Below are 25,492 nucleotides of genomic sequence, written 5' to 3'. Positions count from 1 at the left end.
AGACTACATTGCCCTTGTAGAAGATAATAAAATAATACACGAGGATAACACTTGTGGTTCTTAGAATCTGTCTTCAGATATTAATGCTATTGGAAAAAGTCTTCAAAGGCAGCCAAGCTACATTTCAAATAGCTTAGGGCTCAACATGTGCCACAATAAGGTCTGAAATCAGAAAATGGTGATCCCAACTGCATCTGTAACTCAGGGTTGTATATGAAAAAATGAGGAACTTGATGTATTTTTTAGTTAAGTGAAAGGGGAAAGTATCTTAAACCAAATGATACAATAAGCCCTGTTTAGTACTCAGAAATGTGCACAATGACTGGACAGACCAATCAGCATGTGTGTGTTGCAACCTGACCATTCCCAACAGGAAAATTTCTGGTCAACAGAAACTATACTCTGGGCAACAGACGTTGCAGTACCCTCATCTCCACTAAGCAAAGTAAACAAACCAGACCTCGGGCAGCTGTAAATATTAAAATAAATAGATACAGCTGTCCAGCTTTTAACTCTGCAAAGTGGAGAAAACAAACTAAGTCCAGTTCCCTGAGCTCTTCTCTGCAAACCGAAGGAAAAGTTATACATTACGCAAAAGGTGGAAGTTTCTGTTTTTACCCTTCAAACACAAAGAAAAAATGTTCCTGCACTATTACACTAAACAACAACTGCTGCATCAATATACATTTTCTAAAGCTGTTTGCATTATATTTAGAACCACTTGCAAAGAAAACTCAGAAATTCAAGGATATAATTGGAATGACAGTCAAGAAAAGCTAGCCTTATTTACAGATGATATTATTTTATACTTGATAAAACCAGAAAAGTTCATTTCAGGGTTGTGGAACGTTTTGAGACAGTTTCAAGTCTTTTTGGGATACAAAATGAATGAAGATAAACCAAAGGCAATAGCTGTAAACTATGTACTCCCGCACAAACTGATTCAGCAATACCCACATTTATGGTGATATGATAAAATGAAGCACTTAGGAGTATGGGTTAAAAAGGATTATGTTATGGCAGTTAAGGATATGCAGGAAGAGAATAAAGAAAAGATAAAACACAAACTGAGAAACTGAAGCTCTGTTTTATGGATACAGACAGCAAGATACAAGCAGTCAAAATGTTTTTAGTCCCCTTGTTTCTTTACACAGGTGAGGCATATTTTTATCAACCAGAAGAGAAGTCGTGGTTAGCAATTAATAAAGAGATGAAGGATTTTATCTGAGATGGAAAAATGGCAAGAGTCAAGTCGGATAAGATGATCCAACAGAACAAGGTGGTTTGGGACTACCTCATTTTAAGGGGTATTTCAGAGCTACACAGTTAAGGCTCTTACACATAACACAAACAGAAACCTATAATACAAAGTGGAAAGGGCCGATTACTAAACAGGAGGAAGCTCATGAAACAAGGAGAGCCTGGGATTTTGGATGCAGATCCTTAAGGAGAATAACAATAACCATACAGAATATTATATTCATAAAGTACCAGAAAGTATGCTATGAACTACACCAACACAGGCATGGAGAAAGAAGATGCTGTCAATAGGGATGACTGCAATAAGGGATACAGACAATAGGCAAGAGGAGGCTGGAATCTACTAGAGAAAACTGACAAAGGAACCAAGGTATTGGGAGCAAATATTTAGAGAGGGAAAGATAAGAGAATCCCTATGAAAAATCAGGTAAGGTCTCTTGGCACTCAAGGCTTGCAACGCAGATACTCTTCTCGCTGAGGTAAGGGCTACTTGAAGTAGAGTTTTCCAAGACAAAAATTTGATATCACAAGAATCAGAAAGCTCGAATGGAGGACTCGTTAACGACTGGATCACCAACGTCAAGTCCGATGGTTCTATAGGAGGCTTGACAGGAGGTTTAATATGCAATACTCCTTTCATGAAGGTTTTGCACAGTCAGTGTGACATAACAGATGAATTGTCAATTCCATTGTGAAAGTTTGCAATAGCTGCTAAATGCACTGTAACTGTCGATGCTGAAGCTCCTGCATGCAACAGGGTAGTGAGGTATTGAAGGATCTTCTGAATAGGCATGGAAAAGGGGTCTATATTATGTTCTTTGGCCCATCTAGAGAACCTAGTCCACTTACTGGAATAAATTTTTCTGGTGGACAGTTTGCGCAAATCCAGAAGGATCTCGCGAACAGAGGATGAAATATTAGGTAGCCTGGCAATCATCGGAAGTGGAGAAACCAAGTTGTGAGCCTGAGGCTGTGGAGATTGGGGTGAATCAGTCCTTGAGGATAAGACAGCAGACCTTGGGATTGATCCAGGATCCACAGGCAGTGAATCAGGTGAGGCCAGAGGAATGGGAACCAGACTTGGAAGGGCCAATAAGGAGCAATGAGGATCACTTTGCTTCTTGACCTTTGAGCTTTCTGTAGAAATTTTGGGATGAGGGGAAATGGGGGAAAGGCATATAGTAGACCCAGGGGGAAATCGTGTGTCAGAGCATCCCATGGTGACTCCCCCGAGGGGGGATCAGGGCAAAATAGCTTCTGCATTTGTTGTTTAGAGGTGAAGCAAACAGGTCGCAGCAAGGCCTGCCCCAACAGCAGAAGATGTGATCTGCTATTATTAGATTGAGGGGCCACTCATGAGGCATCAAAATGTTCCTGCTCAGATTGTCTGCAATAAGATTGAACTCCCGGGAATGTGCGTTGCTATGAGAAAGTGGTTGGAAGCCATTGCCCAATGCCAAATTTTCATGGTTTCTCGACACAGGGGGTAAGACCTGATTCCACCTTGTTTGTTGATGTACCAGACGATTTACATATTGTCCGATTGAATTGCAATGGTCCTAGAAGGAAGGGATGTGTGGAACACTTGCAATGCTAAGAGAACTGCCCTCAACTCAGGACATTTATGTGCAAACTGGCCTCCATGGGGGACCACGTGCCTTGGACTGTCTTTCCCTGGAAATGACCCTCCCCACCCTAACAGGGAAGCATCCGTGGTCACCGTGGCCCTGGGCTGGGGAAGACAGAACGGTCGACACCAAAGATTTGTTTCTGGCTTCAACCACCATAGCATTTCCTTCTTGCAAAGATTTGTAAGGCGTATCATGTGGTCGAGTGAGTGGATTAAGATCAATCACTGTGATGAAAGGAGCCACTGTAATAGACTCATGTGCAACCTCGCCAGTGGTATTAAGGTAATGGTTGCTGCCATAGAGCCCAATAGTTGTAGTACAAGGCATGCTGCTACAGATGTCTGCGAGAGGAGGACTTGAATCTGGTTTCTTATGTTTGAAAGCCTGTGAGGAGGAAGGGAAGCTTGACAGGACGTTCTGTCAAAGATCGCTTCAATGAATCCCAGTGTTCTTGTTGGAGACGTGTGATTTGTCCATTTTGATCGTGATACCTAGGTGAAGAGCAAGGCCTTGAGTGTAAGAGAGACTGAGAATGAGAAGATTCCTGGTCGTGGCGGTAAGGAGCCAATCGTCTAGATATGGAAACACCTGGAATCCTTGTAGTCGGAGATGAGCTACAACGACTGCCATACATTTAGTGAACACTCTGGGGGCTGTTGAGAGACCAAAGGGCAGTACCCTGAAGTGATAATGATTGGCTCCCAGCTGGAAGCGGAGAAATCTCCGGGAGCGTTTGTCCATATTTATGTGCTCCTAGAGGTCTACACAGCACATCCAATTGTCCTTCCCCAGAAAGGGGAGAACAGACTGTACCGTGACCATCTGGAATTTTTGAGGTTTGATGAATTTGTTTAGTAATCTGAGATCCAGGATTGGTCTCCAGTCCCCTGTCTTTTTTGGCACTAAAAAGAGCCTTGAGTAAAAAACGGATCCTCTTTGGTCTGGTAGGATGATTGGATGACTCTTTTTCTTAGCAGCTTTTCGATTTCTAAGACTGCAGCCTCCCTCTGATTGGGTGGGACATTGGGGATTCGTTTTATGGGTGTGGGAGTGAGGTTGAATGAGATATGATAGCCTCTGGATATTATTCTCTGCACCCTTGCATCCGTTGTTATGAGTTGCCAGGCCTGTAGGTGCATACAAAATGGACCCCCGACTACTTCCAGAGGAAAGCAATCGGGCCGCTGTTCAGGAGCACTGGAAGGGTCGGCCAGAGAAGGAATCTCTAGCTCCCTGGTTGCGTGGACCCCCTCTGCCCTGAAAGGAGCATCTTCCAGATGAGTTTCCCCCTCTGCCCCGGGGGGATTGCTCATCACAAGTGTCACGAAAAGATCCTTGGGATTTCTTGAACCACAATTTTCCTCCCCTCCAATTCCTGGAGAAGGACCTCTTGGGGGGGGGGGGTGGAAAAACATAAATACACAGCAGACGTCTTTTCGTCCTTCTCGCTACGTGAAAGTGTGTCTCTTACTTTGGGGGAAAAACGGAAAGATTCGTCAACAGGCACATTGACAAAGGAAGATTTAAAGGGATCCGTGAAGTCATACAAACGCATCCAAGCATGCCATCTCATAACGATGATCGATGCGGCTGCTAGAGATGCCCCCTCAGTAGTGTGATAAATCAAGCGTATCAAGGAGTTTGCGATTTGATTCCAAGGTAGCAAGCTGAGAGGCAACAGTATCACGCACCTCCTCAGGCAGTACCTCCACCATACAGGCAGATATTTCTGAAATTAGATCTCTTTGAAGGCGAGTAAAGTGTGCCAGGTAATTTAGCGACCGAATGGCAAAGGTCGCTGAAGCGTAGGTCCGCTTCCCTGGTCTATCTATAGCCCGAGACTCCCTGTTTGGGGGATGAACAGTGGAATTATCTTCTGCCAGTTCTCTATTGATGGCCGCCGCCATGACCATGGAATCGACTACCAGTTGCTTGAACCAACTGGGTTGATCTTCAGGAGTGGACAAAATTTTATCTGGCCTCCATGGGATGAGTTCTAGTTGTCCGGGGCCTTCCAGGCACGCTGCACAATAAGTCAAATAAGCTCATCTGCAGGTGGGGTCACCCAGGAAGTAGATGGTTGAGCATGGAAAGCCTGCAAGAACACTGATTCCTCTGAAGAAGGGTTGGAGGGCTTCCAGTCTCCCCTCTGCTAGAGGATCTTGAGAATGTCTCCAAATGAGACATCTTCCGGGGGAGACCGTAGGGACCCTTCTCCCTCATCACAATCGGTGTCTTCAGTGATGGATTCCTCAGGGGAATCAAGATGCTTCCTCTTGCAAAGTTTCTTCCGGGGTGGCTCTCCAGTGGGATCTTCTGAGGAGGACTCCAGAGAAAGGGTTCCCTTGAAGGGAAGGTCTTGCAGCTCCTGTGCTTGAGGTTCCAGAGAAGGAGGGTGGGACAGCAGCATGCCAGAGGGGGGTTCTGGTTCCGATGCCAATAGTGTCAACTGTGAGCCTCTTGAAGCAAGGACCCTCTCCATCACCTGGAAAGCAGGCCCACCCAAGGAGGGAAGGGAGCCCAGAACCAAGAAGGACAACCTAAAAACTGGGGTCACACCCCGCCCAGAGGAGCCCACCTTCAGGTGAACAGCTCAGAGAGGTCCGGCAGCTGATGGGAGAGCCATGGTAGTAGACGGTGCCACAGAAATAAATCGGTGTCGAACTAGGTGCCACGGTGCAAACAGCCCAATCACTGCTCCGAAAGTGCACCAGTTCCAAACGAGCCTTGGTGCCAAAAGTAATTTGTACTTCAGGGAAGCCTCCGCTGTCAAAGCTGAGACAGTACAGCGGAATGGCCATCGGTAGCGAAGTCTCCGAAACCTGGGTGGAGGTCAGAGGAGGATAGACAGGAGAATACGCAGTGAGAGCTTCCATTCCAAGAGGGAGGGAAGACCTGGTCTGGGGGGTTAATCCTCTAGCTGCCAGAAGCTGGTCCACAACCCTCACTACATACTGTTCCGAAAGACTCCTGGTGGATCTGAAGGATGCTACCAATGTAGAGTCTGGTCTCTCAAGAAAAGGACTAAATTGCTGTCCCAAAAAGGGGTCATAAGATGGAGAATACCTAGTTCTGGGAAGGTGCTCGACATTCGGAACTGTGGAGCCGTGTAAGACATCGGCACCAGGGATGGTGCTGCTGCAGGTACAGTAGTCGGACCCTGTGTCACAAACAAAGTCAGCACCACGGGGGATGGTGCCGAGGCCGGTACAGTGGAAGGAGTCTGAGTCAGAATAAAGGTAGGCATACCGAGGGAGAAGACAGGGACCCTGGTGCCGAAGCTGTTTGTGCCGATGGTGTGGGAGAAGCCCAGTGCCGACTTGGTTCCGAGGAGGACGGGGATGTCAGAACCGAAAGACTCTGTTTCTCCTTATGCTTTTTTACATCTTTATGCTTAGGAGGTGGTGAGACCTCCATCCCAGAAAGAGCCTTCGCGAAGGGTGATTTCAGCATACCCTTTAGAACAAGCTTGTTCTTGCATTCAACCAACGTATGGTTGCTGAAGCTAGAACAAATGTCACAAGAAACATTAAGGTGGTTAACGCCCAAACAGTAAACACACCGGGCGTGACCATTAGAATTGGGCATCTTACGCCCGCACCTATCACACTGTTTGAATCCAAGCTTGGCCTTATCCACCATTATACTACACTAGTACTACCACACAACTTAACTATATCTAGCAACAAGAGATAGGACAGTGAAAGAAAGCACTTTTTTTTTTGTACAGGTAGCAGGAAAAGAGTATCAACAATGGTACTAAGAAATACCAAAAAAGTAAGAGGAGGGCCTACTAAGGTAGGGAGAGAGGGAGTAGCACCAACGATGGTATGAAGGAACTACCAAGGTAGTGGGTAGGGTTTAGTCAGGAAATGAAGAAGGTAGAGATGAGGAAATAACTTTAGATGATAAAAACTGATTAACAAGCACTAAAGACTCGAAATAACCACAAAAAAGCTAAACTTAGCTGAGAGAAGGCTTAGCACGTCTGACGAGGAACGCAGAAAACGAGATCTGAAGTGACTATGAAAGGGACATTGTGGGCAGGTCTTAGCTGAGAGTTTTTGGCTGGCGCGAGCTTGGTACCGGCCGTGTTGGTTCTGAGGACGGAACCGAAGTCCTAACAGTAAGGAATGAATAAAGATTTACATCAGATCATATTTTTTGGGAGTGTAATGAGTTGGCAGACTTTAAAAACTCCTTACAGATTATTCTATCAGAAATAATGGATGAGCAAATAGGTATAACTAAGGAAATGATTTTTTGAGCTATGATACAGAATCAGAATTGCCTAGACATAGTAACGCCTTGCTGAGTCTAATTGGGGTGGTTCCCAAAAGAATTACTAGAAAATGGAAATCAAAGTCTAAACCAACTGTAATAAAAGTAGTAAATACTGTAACAGCGTTAAAACAACTGGAAATGAGATCTTTAAAAAAATGTAGGTGCAAATTACATAAAATGGGAATTATGGGAACAACACGTGCAGAATAATGTTTTGGAGGAGGAATGAGGTTTAAAAGAAGGCAGGATCTGAATGAACTATGTAACATTTGACTAACCATGGCTGAATAGATTATAAGTGATGTATAATGTTTCCAACTAAAACATGTCAATATGGTTGTTTTCATTTATATAAATGCATGATTGCCTATGTTGTAACTGATAATTTAATAAAGATGTTTCTTGTTTAAAAAAAACAAAACAAAACAAAACATACATTTCATACATTTTCTATAAACATGTATGAATCTCTAATGTCACGGTTTATTGATTTACTGCAATCCTTGGTGACATAACAGAGAATCAACATGTTTTAAGAGGGACAGGGCAACATAGGAGGCAAAATAAGGAACAGTTGAAAACTATAATTCATCTTGGGTGGGTGGGAGTGCTCAGTTCAATGTACTGTGCAGCAAGTACAACCTTAAAGCATGCGTACTGCATGTCTTGGATGCCCCAGACTACCAGAAGGTGGCAGAAGAATACTAAACTCCTTTTATGCAAAGGCATACTTTAGAAATAGTTAAGACTTTTTTCCCTTAAAGGAGAACTGCGCCCACAGACAAAAAATATGTTTATTTCATCATAGTTTGGTGTTTCCTACATTTTAACACCACGTTAGGACTATTTACATGTTTTTAAATATTTTTATACTTAATTTCTGAGTCTGACCACATGGGGTGTAGCATGTTGAAGTAATTCTGATTATTTAGTCTGCCACTAGGGATCCCACAATGCAGTGCTTGCCTGTAAAAAATTACATCACTCAAGCCTCTTTCTTCTTAAAGTTCCTGTCACTGCATTGCTTTTACATGCATACACTGCTGTCCTTCAATCAATTAGTTTTAAGCAACATTTCTTACCATTCAGTGACTACTTTAAACACAAACAGTGCCAATAAACAGACTTTCAAAGTGCTTTTTACTGCTACTTCTTTTTAGAATGGCTAAACTGCAGTCTTTTGTGAAGCCTGAATTGTACTACTTTGACTCATTTCCTATCCCAATTCACATCTAACTTCCCTAGGTGTCAAAGTGCTAAGCGTAATTTGAGCGGTTACCTGCTGTGATTGACAGCTCACAGCAGGAGACTTGACTCATGTACTGTTTCCTTGTTCTAGCCTTTACTTTCTGTATGGGTAGATATCAGTTTGGGGATGGACTTGGCCAGAAAACTACGTGTATTCATTGGCCTTGATGACATCAATGAAAGGGAGACTGCAGGAAGCTTTTCCAGGGCAGGATAAAAGTTTTTTGAAAGTGAAACCACCACAGTACAGTAAGGTACTATTCTAGTGGACAGAAACAGTCAATTTAAAATATTTTAAATGATATATTGTTGTTTATTCATAGCAGGGACAGTGAATAGGGAGAAAAAGGACAGAGAAGTTGAGCATTTAATAACAAAATCCCATTATCCTAGTTAGGAACAGTAAGAATTTTGTCCCAGACCAATTTCTTGCAGACCTCAAAGCATGTAATTGGTCCATCCTAAAAACTCTACCCTTAGATGAGAGTGTGTCATACTTTAATGACACTTTCCTCAAGATACTTGACTCTCACGCTCCTAAGCGACTTACTAGAACTAAGGAACGTATCGCACCTTGGCTAACAAAAGATACTAAAACCAAACTTAAACTCCGAGACCAGGCCTGGAACAAATGGAGAACTACAAAAACCCCCCTAGATCGCATCAAGTTTCTACAGCTTAGAAACTCAACCAAAGCAGCCGTTATGTCTGATAAAAAACAATATTTCTGTCACCTCCAAGATAAACACCAGCATAACCCTACAAAATTCTGGGCTGGATTCAATCCCCTCCTTCATCCAGGTAAATCTACCACCCCCACCCCTGAGAAACTCATGGGTAAAGATCCAGGAGAAATAGCCAACACTTTTAATTATTTTTTTACTGAGACCATCCAGTCCCTCGCCAGTCATCTTACTTCTTCTCCCTCGGCTATAACCTTAACTAAAGACCCAACTCAACCCTCCTTTAACCTACAACCAACATCTACCTCCTATATTCGTACCCTCTTGAAAAAACTCAAACCAACCACCCTAGCGGCTGACTTACTCCCAGCCAAATACTTACAAATAGCATCTGATGCCATAGCCTACCCCGTTTCAATCTTGATCAACCGGACCATTTCTGAAGCTTCTATTCCCTCAATCTGGAAAATCTCTTATATCATCCCTCTCCATAAAGGAGGGTCCTCCACTGACACATCTAACTACAGACCCATAGCTATACTGTCTCCACTAGCCAAAATCATGGAACGCTGCGTTCACAAGCAACTCATTAACCATCTTACTAGAAACAACCTCCTGTCTAACACCCAGCACGGCTTTCGCCCCCATCATAGCACAACCACTGCTCTCCTCTCCTTTGTTGACTCTGTCAACCACAACCGCAATAATAAATTAATATCCTCTGTGCTCTTTCTCGACCTATCGAAAGCCTTCGACATGGTCAATCACCAACAGTTGCTCCACACGCTGGAAACCTTTCATCTTAGCAAATCAACCATAAGTTGGTTTAACGCCTACCTCTCTCGTAGAAAACAGGCGGTTCAGTGGCAAAACAGACTATCAGACCTACTCCCCACTAATATCGGTGTTCCCCAAGGATCTATTCTCGGTCCCCTTCTTTTTTCCGTCTTTATAAATGGTCTACACTCTATCATTCCCAAAGCCACCTGTATTCAATATGCAGATGACTCCACCCTGATCTGCTCTGACGTCTCTCTCGCCAAACTCCAAGTCACAACCCAAAACTGCTTTACCGTAGTCGAAAAATGGTTCACGGAACTAAAACTCTTACTTAACCCAACCAAAACCAAATTACTTCTATTTTTCCCCACTCCAACTACCTCCCAAGGTAAAGAACCTCCTAATACCAACAACCCAACCTTCCACGTGTCCTCCAACAATGGGACCATAATCGAACCTGTCTCCCACACCAAATTACTAGGGGTGACCATAGACCACAAGCTTAAATTTGATACGCATGTCAGCCTGACCATTAAGTCGGTGAACAAGAAACTCGGGTCCATGTAAAGAATAAAGAACTTCTTAACCCCGTAGACCAAACTAACTATTGCCCGGACCCACCTCCTCTCCACACTCCTTTATGCCTCCCCGATATTCTCCTTCCTTAACAAGAGAGAGCTCAATAAACTATCTACAACCTATAACCATATAGCCAGATTCATAACAGGAATGCCGTATCGCACCCATCACTGCCTAAATCTAAGGACACTGGAATGGTTAGAATTGCCCAACATACTCAAACTCAACCAACTCACTGAGGCATTTAAAATAATCAACCATCCAGACAAAACCCCCTCACTGAGCAAAATACTTACCCCCTACTCCAACCTTACGTCCCTCAGGTCATCCAAAAGTCTACAAGTGCAGACCATTAAATCTAACAACTCGGGAGGTGAAGCTCTCTATGCCAATTCCATTGGTAAATCCTGGAATGCCCTCCCAAACAACCTAAGACTCATGACCTCTCTTCACCAATTCAAAAAACACCTCAAAGAACTACTAAAGTCCCAATGGCTATGCCCTTGCTCTAATCCAGACTAATAGCAAACGTCCCAGGCCCACCCAGGCCCACCTAAGCCTCTGCCCAACCCAAAACCTTAAGGGTCCACAATGTAACCATGTTAGACCATCTATATAAGTCTGTACCTCTTTTAAACAACATGTATACCCTACTTATTTGCTTTATTTGCCTATGAATGTAATAATAATTACTTGTTCTGCTGATGTTTTTGTTTATGTACCTCTGTTCTTTGGAGCTTTTCTCCCCGGGCCTCTACTGAAAATGGACATGTATCCAGCTAGACTAGCCCGGTCAACAAATGTAAAATAAAATAAATAAATAAATTGTATAATGGCAATAATCCACTCCTGAGTGTGGATAATGCAGGAATTACCCACTGTTAGCTTTGTTTAATTAGTCGAGTCTTTTTCCTAGTAATCAAACCACACTAACAGTGGGTAAATCCTGCACCAACCATATGGAAATATCACCAAAATGCATCCAAAATGAAGCAAGTATATAGCATGAATCATTGTGTTTTAATCAAGCCAATGTTTGCAACACAGAAGTGAGGAAATAAATAAAGAATAATTTTCCACTGTTACCCAGAAACAGATATATTTCCATTTTGCCACTTACGTCTTGTATATGGTCAATCCCATGCCTGCTTCTAAAATTTCCACAATGTCATTAGTTACCTGAAGGATACTTAACACTAATAGGAAGTACTAGCAACACATGAAGATGAAAAGTCTTCAATTTACGACGTACAATTTTTCTACTGCATATGCATAGCAGAATCTGGTGAATCAGAAGGGGTATAAGAACAAGAAAGGACACACTGGCTGCATGGAGAGGATATCAGTGTTGCCTAGTGAAAATTGTGAAAATGTGAAACTGGAACCTGTTCTTTGGGATGGCAAGAATACATCTCTTGGATGGTGCTGCCCTTTGCAATTAGGAAGTAAAAATACATTCTGGAGCTTAATGTTGAAACAAGATGCAAAAACAATCCAAGCAGGTGTCTTCCAGATGTGGAAACACTGGTTCTAAACATTTTCAATAACTCTCTTTCATTTTTGTTATTTGAAACAGCTACATGTGGTACATTTCTTGTTTAATCCAGAAGCACAGGACTAATGTGTTTCTGTAAAGTTATTTTTTAATCTCTAAACTGCAGTTACCTCACTCCTAGTCTCTGTCTCACACCAGGTGTCAAGTTTCCTGTCTCTCATTTAAACCTGTGCTGCCCAGTCATCTGTGAATATCACTTTTCTGTGCCACAGCATTCTGCCACTTGTCATATAACATCAGATACAGAGAAAAATTGCAAAGGAAAACAATGCAAAATTTCAAGGAAAGTCAGCATAAAGTACAGTTAGACAACAGAATTAGTTGAATATGCAGAAAGGAGGCAGAATTATTTTAAATTATAATTCTTGTATGTGGCATGACGAGGGTTACAATAAAGGGAAGAATAACTACGCTGATGAGAAAAACTTGGCACTTTCATACATAATTTAAAATGTATGTGCAAGGTACTCATACAAACTTATCTCAAAACATTTTTTCAGTTATAAAAAACAGTCATATTATTTTTCACAGAATACTGAATTACAACTCCAACTACATAAACAGAGTAAACCTCAAGTTACCAAACACTACACAGCAAAGGTAAAAAAAAAAAAAAAAAAAAAAACTATTAACATATACAAGACTGACTCTGCCAAAATTAAATCAGCCATATCCTCCTCAATTTTGTTTTATAGATTTTTTTTGCTAATATTCATGAAATATAAAATAGTAATTCACAAACTAACTACTGAAAGGATTCTAGTTTGAAATCCATGACAAAGCTTTGTCCATTAAATTATTTAAAAAACTAGTAGAGAAATATTTTAGTTCCTCAAAAGAGGAAAAAAAATGTAACTACAAAGTAGCTCTACTAGCATCAGCTACTTTTGCATTTTGGCTTTTTTAATTTTCTTGTGCACCTCATTTCTTGCTCTCTCACATTCTTTGCTCAACTTCCCCACTGTATTTTGCATTTTTCCCTTAAATCTTGCTTAAGCTCCCTTGTATTCAGAAAGGGTATTTAATCTCTCTCTCTCTCTCTTCCTTTTCCCGTGGATTTCACTGACCATCCTCAGCATCCATCCCATCTACCCCCCCGCCTTGTTTACTTTTCCAGCTGATTTATACTACTGTCCATCTTTCCACACATCCCTATATAACTCACCTTCCTAAGAACTAGCATGGCCTTAGTATCTTTTCTTCTGCTACAAGTGAGATCACAAACTTCAAAGAAGCAAGATTGCTACTGCAAAGACTATAAATTTGTGACATACAACTCTGTTTCTGAAAGGCAAAGGAGTACAGAAGCAATACCTTGACAACTATGAACACACGCAGCCAAAAAATGCAAAACCCAACGACCATCTTGGTATTCACCTATCAAGCAGCTCTATTCAGCTTTACCCCAACAACAGTGATCACTTTATAAAATGCTACTGCTACTGATGTTCTATGATATACTGTACCACTTTTAAGCCATATATTAAACGTAAAGCTAAAGAATACAAAAATAAGATATCAGAACAGTTGCTGCACAATTACTGCTTCACTCTATTCTAGTATCTTTAAAACAGTAATTAGAAGAGTTTCAGAACTTGGTCTCCTTTAAAAAATTCCCAAAAAGCCCACTGAAGGTCATATAATGCTTTATCTTTAAATAATAGCGCTGAAGTCAGCACTATTTATTTTTGTGAGAGAAAAATGGTCTTTTGCATTTTATGGAAAGTGGACGTTCTACAAAACATAAAACTTTTAACTAACTCAACCTTTTAGTATAGGTTGCCACTACAACATAAAGGAAACCATTGTTCAGTACTTCACAGTTGATACATCCTCAAAGATAATACTCTGTTACCAAAATAAACAAGAATACAGTCAAGTGCCAAGGTGAATCTTTCACTAGAACATAAGACAACATAAAAATCCATATTTTTTAAACAGTGAGCATCATTCTGCCAAGGATGCATGGACCATTACTCCACTTATAAGACAAATAATGTCTGTAGTGGGCAATATGGCCATAAATACGACAAACTGTAAAGGCTTGAAGACAGAAGACCCAAGACAATCAAAATCAGTCTCTACAAGTTCTTTATCCACTTATCATCAAGCAAACACTTACAATGTGACTCCGAACATTTTCCATAAAGTACAGCTTTATAATCTTCTCTTCATTACTAATACAAAACCTATTTAAATGAGTTGTTCTGTAAAACTCAAAATAATGTTATATGATATTCTCACTTCCAATAATGCTAGATGCAGTTTCAGAATTCTTTAAGTGAGTTACGGTTTTAATTTATAATGCTTCAAACAGATCTCTCTGTAACACAATTCAAATTACTACCCATATCCATACAGTACTGCCTCAGTTGAAAAGAAGTGAAGTCACATAAACCATTATTAAAATCACTAAGGAAAAAAATTACATTAACATTTATTATGTAACAGCAGGAGAAATGACACATTGCAATGCACGTGCTCAAGATTAGTTAAAGTAACGCTGATCATTCATCTTTTGTAGACAAATTCTGCACAAAAAAGTACTCTGCACTAATTGGGAAACCTGTGCACCTTTGTCTGCATGACAGGTGTTGAAGCCTGAAATTAATTTAATGGACACAAATGTAAATACCTTCCCTTCTATAGCACACAAAAGCAAGAGATAAAAATGATGGGAGGAAGCTTATAGCACTGAGCTCTACAACACCTGCCCTTGTGCAAGTAGTCAAAAACTAGTATTTCAAAGAAGAATGCATTACAACTATGAAGGATGCAAGCCAGGAAAGCATACCAGCTAATCTGGACCTTGAAAAGAGTAGCTCTGCATAAGCATTCTATTATCAAAAAAAATGGATTATCCACCACAGATGTCTGTTACCTCAACTATGTCAGAGTTGGTTCTGCTTTCGTGTGGTTCATTATATTCCGTGTATTTGAGAAGAACTTTGTCCATGTCCGTACTAGCATACTGAAAGAGTTTATTAGCACTGTTAAAAATGATGAGTGCTATTTCACAGTCACACAGAACGCTCAGTTCATATGCTTTCTTCATTAAACCAAATTTCCTTTTCGTAAACGTCACCTGGAAGGGAAAAGAACACTTCATTACAAACAGGGTTGACACTTATTACAAAAACTTCACAATAAATGGCAGCACAGGTACATTACTAATAAAAGCCAGTGACTTTTCAGCTGAACCAGAATCTCACTTGTTGGCACACCGAAGGAAAAAAACACATGGGGAAAAACAAATCTGTGTCTGAATCTTAAAAACATACACTATATACTTTATTTTGAAAGATTCTAACTTTATTTAACATGTTTAACATTTATGCTAGTAAATACCGTATAAAAGTGCCTAAAATGCCTAATACTTGCAACTTTACCTACTGTGTTGTTCCTAAATCTCTGACTTTATCAAGGTGCTGTGCACTTTCCTAACAGCAAACTGGACAATTCAGAAAACAAATCCTTTCCAAAACTTTTATCTTCAAAGTCCAAAGTTCAGAGTTTATTACTGCATCAACAATTAGTTGTTGCAACATAATGCAACAATCCCACTGGTCTAAACCATAAACCTCAGACCATAAATCAAGCATATATTTACTGACATAAAATTTAAGATTTATATATAATTTATCTTAATTTACTGTGTGAGTGATCATACATACTTTTTTCCAAACATTTTACGGTGTGTTCACATCTCTGGTGGTGAGCACAAAAGGCCACTAAATACTTAGGGTCCACTAAAATTAAAAATGTATAAGTTGAATCAAATATACTAGTATATATGTATTTTCTAATGTTATTGTATAAACTAAAGCAGTGAGAGAAAAGGTCACACAGGAAAACCAATTAGTAAAAAACAAAAGGAAAATCTAGCAAGGCTAGACTTTCCACTATGTGACTTCTTAAACCTCTTGTATTAGTGGCAACATGGGATATACACAACTGACCCTTTAAGGACATCAGGTGTTTCAGCTATATGGCAATTCTGAATGCCCATGACTTTATTCTGAATGCCCATGACTTTTTTCTTTTTAAGTCTATTAATGGAAATTTTCAGGCCAATAAAGCCAAACCCCACAAGCTGTGGAAATGCAAGCATTAACAGACTTAAAAAGAAAAAAACCATGGACATTCAGAATTGCCATACAGCTGAAGCACCTGATGTCCTTAAAGGGTCATTTGTATATATCCCATGTTGCCTCTAATACAAGAGGTTTAAGGAATCACACAGTGGAAAATCTAGCCTTGCTAGATTATTATTATTTTTTTTTTAATGTTATTGTATAAGGAATAATCTGTAAAAACGTGTACAGTATCTTCCTAAACTTCCTGATCGTATAGGTACCGCTTATAAGTAAAATGTGGATGGAACTGAAAATATTTCTATAACAGGGGCATAAAAAGTGCATGTCATCTCACTTCCTCCTGGAAAAAAAAGTAGAGAGCTGACATTTATACCACCTAAAAGGCTTTCCTTTGGAAGTACGAGACCCAATTTTATGTACCAACACTGAAAAATAAGGGTCTATATCGGAACAGCGAACGTCCAAAACATCGACCACCATAAGGTCGAACTTGGAAGATCGAAAGCTGAAAATATCGAAGCTGCGGAACATCGACTTCTTTCCCAGGGAAAGAAGTCGGTGGGCCGTTTCCGTGGCTTTGCTATTTCCTCCACTGTGGTGCGGTCTCGGAAGTTGGTATATTTAAGTAGGGGGGCACAGCCCCCCATGTCGGGGGGTGTGGGGGGTGAAGCCCCCCACATTAGAAATGGTTTGTGGTGTGCATGTGTTTTGTGTGTGTGTGTTTCTCAGAACAGCAATTTTTTTCTCCTGGGAAAAAAATTGCTGTTCTGAGCTTTCGATCATATCACATTTCGAACTTCCAAGTTCGACCTTATGGCGGTCGATGTTTTGGAAGTTCGATGTTGTGATATAGACCCAAAAATAATCTATATTTCAAACAGGAAACAGTGAAACTGCAATCTCAGACTTGGTATACATACCCACACCTGTCACACACTTTTTTCTGCTATTATGAAGATTGCAAATAGGGTCCTCAGAATTTCAGCGAATACATCCCCCTAAATGACAGGCATGCTAAAAGAAGTACTTTCTCATCCTTGCATGAGGGAATTAACTAGCTTTTAAGAGCAAAGGCACCAGCTTTGAATGTACTGTAGTGTCCAATTATTTATCTACAGGCAAAATTGAACCTAATATAGTATGAACAGATTACAGTAGTGTGCCCCACATCAGTGGTTGCAGTACTGGCTTCTTTACCTACTGCATAAATGGTACCACAAACTATGCAAAACTCCAGCTTCAACAAAGTATTAAATATTTTCCAACAGTTTCCAACTAAAGTGAGTCCAGAAGTGCAAAGAGCCTTACATACCTTGCTTCACCCGAGAAATGATCCAGAAATGGTAAATGTGGGACAAGTAAGCAAGCAGCCACAGGCCCATGATATATGCATTACAATTTTTTTTCTTGCCAGACCTATGTACATACATCCATAAACTCTTGGCCTGAAGAAGATTTACAGACACTGAGGTTTCTCAGACCTATGCTAAAGCAGGCAAAATAACACAGGAATCTACTATGTGATGTGTGGTAAAAGGGAGTAGTATTAACAGGCCATACAACCTGCAGTATCACCATTCCTACAAATTTTATCTGATTCTTCATAAACTTGCCTTGCTGAAAAACTCCGCAAAAGATTAGCTTTCTCTTCCAGCACTGTTGGTAATCTCTCTTTTTCCATCATTTAAACTGGCCTCAAAGATCCCCTTCTCTTAATAAGACACACCCATTCTCTCTCATCTCATCACAGCATAAAATATTCTGACATTAACACCTGTGCATTCCTGGTCTCTCATTCTTACTACTCATAGATTGTTACTAGGTTAACGACCCGTGGGAGGGGGCCTTTATAAGCTTGGCCAAGTTTTTCAAAAAGAATAATGTCATCCTGCATCCAAATACCCACTGAGGGCCAGGCGGCCAGGCATTTATGAGCTACCTCTGTCCATAAGGGACATGGGTGCCAGGCCCAGTGTAAACTTCCTATTCCCCATCCACTGGTCTAGCTGCAATTAAACTGGGTAACAGACAAACTCAACTTCGCTTGGATGGGAAGCTTGTTCCACAGCAGGGGCAGTCTCTGGGACACATTCCCTTTAGCAACAAACATTTGTACTTGTCTGTTGCTCTGTTTTATCCATTTCCTTTGGGATATTCTTTTTACTTGTACTTCATTTTTACTATTTAACAATTTACTTCAATTTGAAATCACCTTATAACTTTGCTTATTACATTCAATATTTAACGTAAAAAAGCATCATAATTTCTACTCTTTCCATGTGCCTATCAATAAAATGCTATCAATTGTTCTTACTGAAATAATGCTTATAGTAAGCTGCAACTTTGCTTACCTAATTAACAAGTAAATTAAAGAACGTGAACTTAGTCAGAGATTATCTGGAATTTAGAGCATTTATAAGGTGCTCAAAGTTTAAGTAAAGTATTCCTGTAGGGGCCAGGCCTGAGTCACAATGGGTGATAATGTTCTAATCACAAAAACACAGTTAGCTCAGATTCCACAAGATTCAGAACTAGGCCCCATACCTCTTTCTTCCCTGTTCCCTAATAATCATCTTCCCACTCTTTCTCACCTTCAAACCACTCTTTAAAAAGACAAACCTTAACCTGCTGAGGAAGTTAAAACCAAAGCTCTTGTACAGAATGGCTTCAAAGACGACTTTATTCATGCTTGTTTCTTTCTTTCTACTACTAAGCGTATTAAAATTTTAACAAATCTGCAGCTCTGTTTGTCAGCATTCATTAGAAACTGCTGCTGGCTGACCCAGCGCTCATCACTGAGCTGGCAGGTGACCCTGCTACTCAGATTTCTACCTACAAATACTGACGCCTATGGTTAAGGCACACACAGACTGTGCCGACAAAGTTCCAAATCAGCTCATTATTATGCTACACTAGTCATTTAACAATTAAAGTGCAAAAAGCAATCCCTGTGAATGCTTTTACTGCATGATATGAATATTCTCTACCAATGCTAGCCTTTCATTCTCCTGGAATTACACATTTACTCCACAACTCAAAGTAAGGTATGTTGCTTTATTAAAATTACTGAACACAAAAAACATCATTGTTTGAATGTGCAAAAGGCTAAGTGGTTACAGATCTCTCTTAGAACTACATTGCTTTTAAATACCGTCTCACCTTTAAGTATAACACACAACTGCATTTTTAAATCAAACCATAGAAGAGAAGCTGGAACTTAGCCAAAAAAAGAAAACTTTAGTACAGCCTGAGTAACCCAACAACCCCTTACCCTACTTGCAATCCGTGTCTTGTCATATTTGAGGCAAGCAGTTATGGCAAGTTTATTTTGCAGAAAAGGAGCAATGAACAGGGAAACAAAAACAATGTTTTTAAACTGTATAAAGGTTTTCTTATTTAGTATAACCACTTCTTTCTTTCTCAAAAGTCTGTATGTGGTGGCAACTGCTTTGGAGTCATAAATAATGACAAATGTAGTTTTTCTGGCTCCTTTGGCATTGAGCACTATTACTGTAAAATTACAAAGTAATGCTACCACTCCCAGCACAACAATATGCATGTCTACTCTGTGAACACCTGTGCCCAGAGGCTAGGCACACCAAGCACACAAAAGTTTATCTTAATTACCTTACATTGTTAATAATTCTTATAATTACTATTCTGCTAGTTTAAGAAAAAAGCAGAGAGTTTCCAAGGTTACACTGAGAAATAACACACCAACACTATGACACAGTAGTGCAAGTCAGTCTACAGCATTCTGTTTCTCTCTGCTGCATGGATATAACACATTAGCATAATGTGCACCTGCTGCAAACCGTATTATTCCCATAACCCAGTAACTCCACCTATCAAATGGTCCAATGAAATGGACCCAGCTTTGGCATGCAATTCCTACCCAACATTCTGAAATAAACACTTGCACTCAAAAGGCAAGTTAGTAGATTATGATATGTGGTAAGGGTCAACCTTTTCTTAACACCTATGAAATAATACTTCAAGATTCTTTGGATGAAAAGGAACACTATGAAGCAAATAATTCAGTTTATGCACTAGTACAAAAGCAATTAGCTCTTTATCCTGGAGAGCTAAAGTGTTCTTCTTAAAATCATTTATGAAGAATGATCCTTTTCCCTTTAGTAACTATTTTTCCTGCAAACTGCAGACCAGGTGCTATGGCCCTTCCTAAAGCTGCAAAAACAACTAAGACTGCTTTCCTTTTTGGAAATGGCTTGGTTGCAGTACTGCAAGGTAAGAGGAGGGAGACCCCACATTTTCTTTGGTGCAAACTAAATACCAGGCAGTGCAAGCAGTAAAAGCTCTGTCATTATTCTGTTATGGCTCGATAACCTTAGTAAGGTTCTGATGGAGCATCTATTTGGACATATATGTAAGAAGGCACTACACCACTCTCCCTGACAAAAAATTTACAGTGAAAGAGATCATGTTTAAAGACTACAGCTGCCAAAAAAAGATTGATGTGGGCTGATAAAAGTCTTTCAGATTTTCCCGGTTAGGGGTCGCCACAGTTGATCACCGGTCCGCTTTTAACTGGCAGTGGAATTTTACGGTGTCAGGTTGCCAGGCCGGTGCCCAACCTTCAGAGAAGGCGCACACACACTCACGCACCTGCCTGCATGTCTTTTAACATTCAGTTGATCGCAGGGAGGTTTACAGGTTCATAGGTTCATACTAGGCTATCTGCCCTAGGGCATTTATAAGCCTAGCCAGAGTGTGTTTGGTTTTCGCCACCCATTTTAAATTAATTTTGCTATGCCCTTTTTCAAGGTTAGTATACTGTGCCTCTGTCTAACAGTGACACAGAAGTGATACCCGGGGTAAACCTACGATCTCCCATCCACTCATCAAGATTCCTCTTGAAGAGAGTCAATGAGGGACTCTGCCTAACCTGGACTGGGAGGATATACAGACTCCACACAGAAGGCACTCCAGCCGAGAATCAAACCAGAGAGCCTCTTGTTGTGGGGTGACAACGCTAACCGCTGCACCTCTGTGGACTAATGTGAGTTATAAAATACAGAAAGCTTACAGAATGGTCAAGAAAAGAAAACAATGGAAAAAAATATAACAAACTTGCAAATAAAAAGGGGGGGGGGCTGAAGCAACCTAGCAATTCAAAGAAAACCGAAAATGCTGTCTGTGAAAACATGGCACGACATGAATAGTGTACTTTTGTATTTTTTAAACACAAAATTTGTTGCTTCTCATCTAATGAGGGATGTTTGAAAGAACTATATGTTACTAAAACAGACTGTGATATGTTTACAGTCAGGAAGCCATTGCTTGCAAAAAGTAGTTAAAACAATGCTTAAAAAAAGTTAAAATACTGCAAGCCTTAACTACACGTTGATACCAGAACATGTTTTTCATTACTTCAGACTGAAATTAAAAAAAAATAAGTCAGTAAAGGATATTCTGTCCAGTTAACAATTTCATGTGTGCACATAAAACTTGATTAAACACTCTCCAAATTCATACAAAGAATAGTTATGCGACGGTGCTCACCACATCTGTAGATGATCAGGCAGTAAGATCACGGGTGCAGTGAATTTCCTTACTGGTTAACATTTACTTATCAGGGAAAGCACTGATGACATAAATAAATAAATAATGCCCAACTGCAGGCCCAGTCCTGGTTGTAATGAACTTCACTAAAAAGTACAATTACTACAACACAAACAGAAAATACAATACAAATGCAAGATAACCAGTGGTACAGCAATGAGTTACAGTACAATATACAAAAATGCACTATAATAGCAATGTATTTTATCAAAAAGTTGTGGGTAAATCAGAGGTGAAGCAAGCTGGATAGTTCACCAATACAAAGAGAACAAGAAGTTGAGAAATATGTGGAAATTATAAGGAAGTCCAATTTTAGTGGGGGTAAAGTACATATGGAAGGGTTTAGTAGGTGCTGATGAACTACACGCATCTTCATAAGATTTTTGCCGTATTTTGTGTTTGTGAGGGATATAGATGTGTCAATGTAAATAAGTAGATACAGTAGGAGATTTGATTAGCTGTGTGACATGACGTGTTTAATTACACTTGCACCTAAACTTCTTTTGCAGAAATTGCTTCAGTTGGCACTGAAGGTTAAAAGAGTATTCTGACATTACAGTTAGATGTTCAGGTAGGGATTGCTACACTTTGAGGGCTAGGACTGAGAAAATGTGGTCAATACAGTGAAGTTCACGGTTGGGTGCTTGGAATGTAGGTCCTGCTATAAAATGGCTTCTGAGGTTGTACTGTGATGTGGTTGTGATCGGTTTCATGGTAAGCAGCAACAGGGTGTCTTGGCTAAGCAATTGGAAGAGTAGGGTGCCAAATCTGAGACACGGTCAGCCTTCTACAGGTAACCATTTAGCTTTTGATAGGTTAACACTGTAACAATTGAAGTACTGCTGTAGTTTTGTGTCAGGCTCTGGACAAAAAGCACTAAACCACATTCCAGCTGGATGAGTAGGACCGGGATAATCCTTTGTACCCACAACAGCAAATAGTTTATCTTGATCTTGAGCTTTTAATGTGTTCCTGAAAACTGAGGGAATTGGTGGAGTCAAATCACTGGATATCTAAAGGAAGTTACAATTTCTGTGGAGTTACTAAACTCACAGTGATGTGTAATGTTGCTAGTCTTCTAGGGCCAAATATCACAGCTTTGTTTATTTATTTGTGATACAGTAAGAGTTGCATAGTTGTAAGACAATTATTTAGATAGAGAATGTCTAAGTGTAGTTGCTTTTGTATGATGTGGTGATTCGGACAAGATCTGTAAATCACCATATCCTCAGTGTACAGGTGGAGTTGAAGATGATGCAGACCAAGTGGAAGTTTGTTTCTGAAAATGGAAAAGAGCAGAGGGGCTGGTACAGAACACTGGTGGGCACCAGAGTAGATGGGTCGGTACAGACCGTTGGTGGGCACCAGAGTATATGTGGGCAGCCCAAGATGGGGAAGAGTCAATGTTTACTTGGAAGGTTACACTGAAGAGAAAACCTTGGAACCACTGTGTGGCCTGTGGACTGATCCTAATGTCCAAAGACGAGTTAGGATGGAGTGGTCAACCACGTCAAAGGCTTGAGTTAAATCAATGAAGACTGCATCTGCATGGCATCCTTTATCTATGTGGTCGGTTTGGATCCATAGAGCAACCAGGGTACTTCTTCTATGTCAGAATCTATGCTGTTTTTTAGAGAGTAAACAATACTTTTGGAGTTAATTGATGTGTTTCTCACTAATGAGCTTTTTTGCCAAATGCAGGTAATATTGAGATTAGTGAGAAATGATTGATGATGGTTGATTCTGAAAGTTTTGGCACAGGTTTGATGTAGGCTGATTTCCAGATGAAGGGCACTGCATTTGTTTTTAAGTAAGGGTCATACATGTGGACTACAGTGGTAGGAATTTCTGCAGTGGTATATCCAACATGGAAAGAAACTGTCTAAGCTAGTAGCAGAGTCAAGTTGTATTTGCTCCAGCAATGGTGCAATCTGTTTAGCTGTCACTCTGCTGAAGTAAAAGAGTGGGTGAGAGTTGGCTGAAAACTTCAGGGATAGCGATGGGGGGTGCATGGGCTCCAATATATGCCAATACTGTTATGGCATATTGGGAAAAGTATTTTGTTTTTAATTCACCTTTTGTAAATGACTGGGGCACCTACCATCACTACCTTGAAGACATTTGGATTATTTTGAATAAAACTGAAATAAATTTGCTTGAATTTGTGTAGTACAATAATTCAACCATAGATTTCCATATTTTCTCATATCAGTATGATCATGTCTATGAATTGCCTTGATGTTACTATTTCTAAAGATTTTATATGTCAGAAATTTACCTCAAACATTTATAGAAAAAATATGTTTGTTTACTACCATGTATTTGCATTATGACAGTAAACATACAACATATCAGAAAAAAAAAAAGAGTCTTGTTAAGGGACAGTCTGTCCTCTTGGCAAGGCAGATTTCAGAGACTGATACATTTTTACGTGAATCAGTAGTATTAAAGAAAATGTTCAGAGACAGTGGCTACCCAGATGTCTTTATTAATAACCTTTTTGAAGAAGTGAGCTGAGAAAGATTACAGGGAACATTTTTTTTCCATTATTGGGTAGTGGCATTCATCTTGCAACTAAAAAAGAAACTGATGACGGCAAAGATTTTGGTAAGGCCATGATCATAACATTTTGTAGTCAAGCAACACAGATCAAAGCCACAAATGAAAAGCACTGGCAAATACTGAAACATTTCCCTGATATCCAAACTGTATTGAGAATCAATCAACTTTTACTTACAAGAGGACTCATAATCTGAAGGAAAGGTTGGAGCTTAAAAGACACTTAGAAAAAAAAAATAAGATATGGGGGAATCCTGAAAATGTGGTTGGTGCAAGCAATGCTGGTTTACATATACAAATAAGGTTGCTGATATTAGTGGGTTTTTTTTTTTAATTAATACTAAATCCAACTGTGGTACTTTGGGATTAGTATTTTGGCAAAGTGCAATGCATGCCCTGCTTTTTATATTGGTAAAACCAAGCAAAGTCTCTAAACAATGGATTTCTGAGCATACAAAAGCCATCATAGGAAAAAAAAAACTAACAATGCACTGGCTAGACGTGTAAGACCCTGCCCTGATTTTCAAAGATTCAAATTTCCAGCCTTCAAAGGTAATCTAAATGCCTTTTTGGTGAGAACTGGTCTGCACAACTTGAAAAAGCCAAACTTATGTGGCAAGCTAGATTTGTTGCAGACAACCCCAAGGAATTAATGACAAAATATCTAAAGCCTGTATATTAGCCCTCAGAGCAGAAAAAGTATATTGTTTAAATACAATGTAATATGTTGACTTTTTGCATATGTGGAGTTAATGTTTTGGTAGGGGTTTTAAAAGGCTATTTTTGACTGCATTATGGTATCTGAGTGGGATAATTATGTGATGAGCATCAAAAAAGATGACTGAATGGGGTGAAGCATATAATGCAATTTGGAAATTCAATTAGTTGATTCTGATGAAACCCATTTTGGATGAAAGTGCTGAATCTTGCCTTATATAAATACTGAAATTCATATTCGGTTCTTTCTCCTGATTGTTACTTTTACTGTGGTGACAGCAGAGGTGGTTACACCTTGTACAGCATACTCATATCTGCAGTCAATTCATGAAGGAAGTCTGCTGGAGAGGGAATGGATGACTGGCAAGGTATGTAGTCCAGGTGGAAGCCTCTTTTGGGGGGGTGGGGCCCTATCTGTAATCTTATTCATAATATGAATGGGATAACCTACAAATGGATGTCAGTCTTATGGTCAGACATGCAGAACAGTACATAAGCAGGGCAAAAGGTTACCTA

General features: G+C 40.1%; 1 protein-coding gene across 10 annotated transcripts in view; it reads right to left on the bottom strand.

The window, feature by feature from the left end:
* MEF2A (myocyte enhancer factor 2A) overlaps positions 1 to 25,492 on the bottom strand; it is a 1,032,288-nt gene that overhangs the window by 784,748 nt on the left and 222,048 nt on the right. For all 10 annotated transcript variants that reach the window (XM_044078398.1, XM_044078400.1, XM_044078392.1 and 7 more), the window contains one exon: positions 14,902 to 15,105. In XM_044078398.1, the coding sequence (XP_043934333.1) occupies positions 14,902 to 15,105 (204 nt within the window). The remainder of the gene's footprint in view (positions 1 to 14,901; positions 15,106 to 25,492) is intronic.

The sequence above is a fragment of the Protopterus annectens genome, chromosome 7.part0 (genome assembly GCF_019279795.1).
Source record: "Protopterus annectens isolate FY-2018-M chromosome 7.part0, PAN1.0, whole genome shotgun sequence".
NCBI classification, from domain to species: Eukaryota; Metazoa; Chordata; order Ceratodontiformes; family Protopteridae; genus Protopterus; species Protopterus annectens.
Note: the sequence above shows the minus strand (reverse complement) of the source record. Positions and strands in the feature narration are given on the sequence as shown.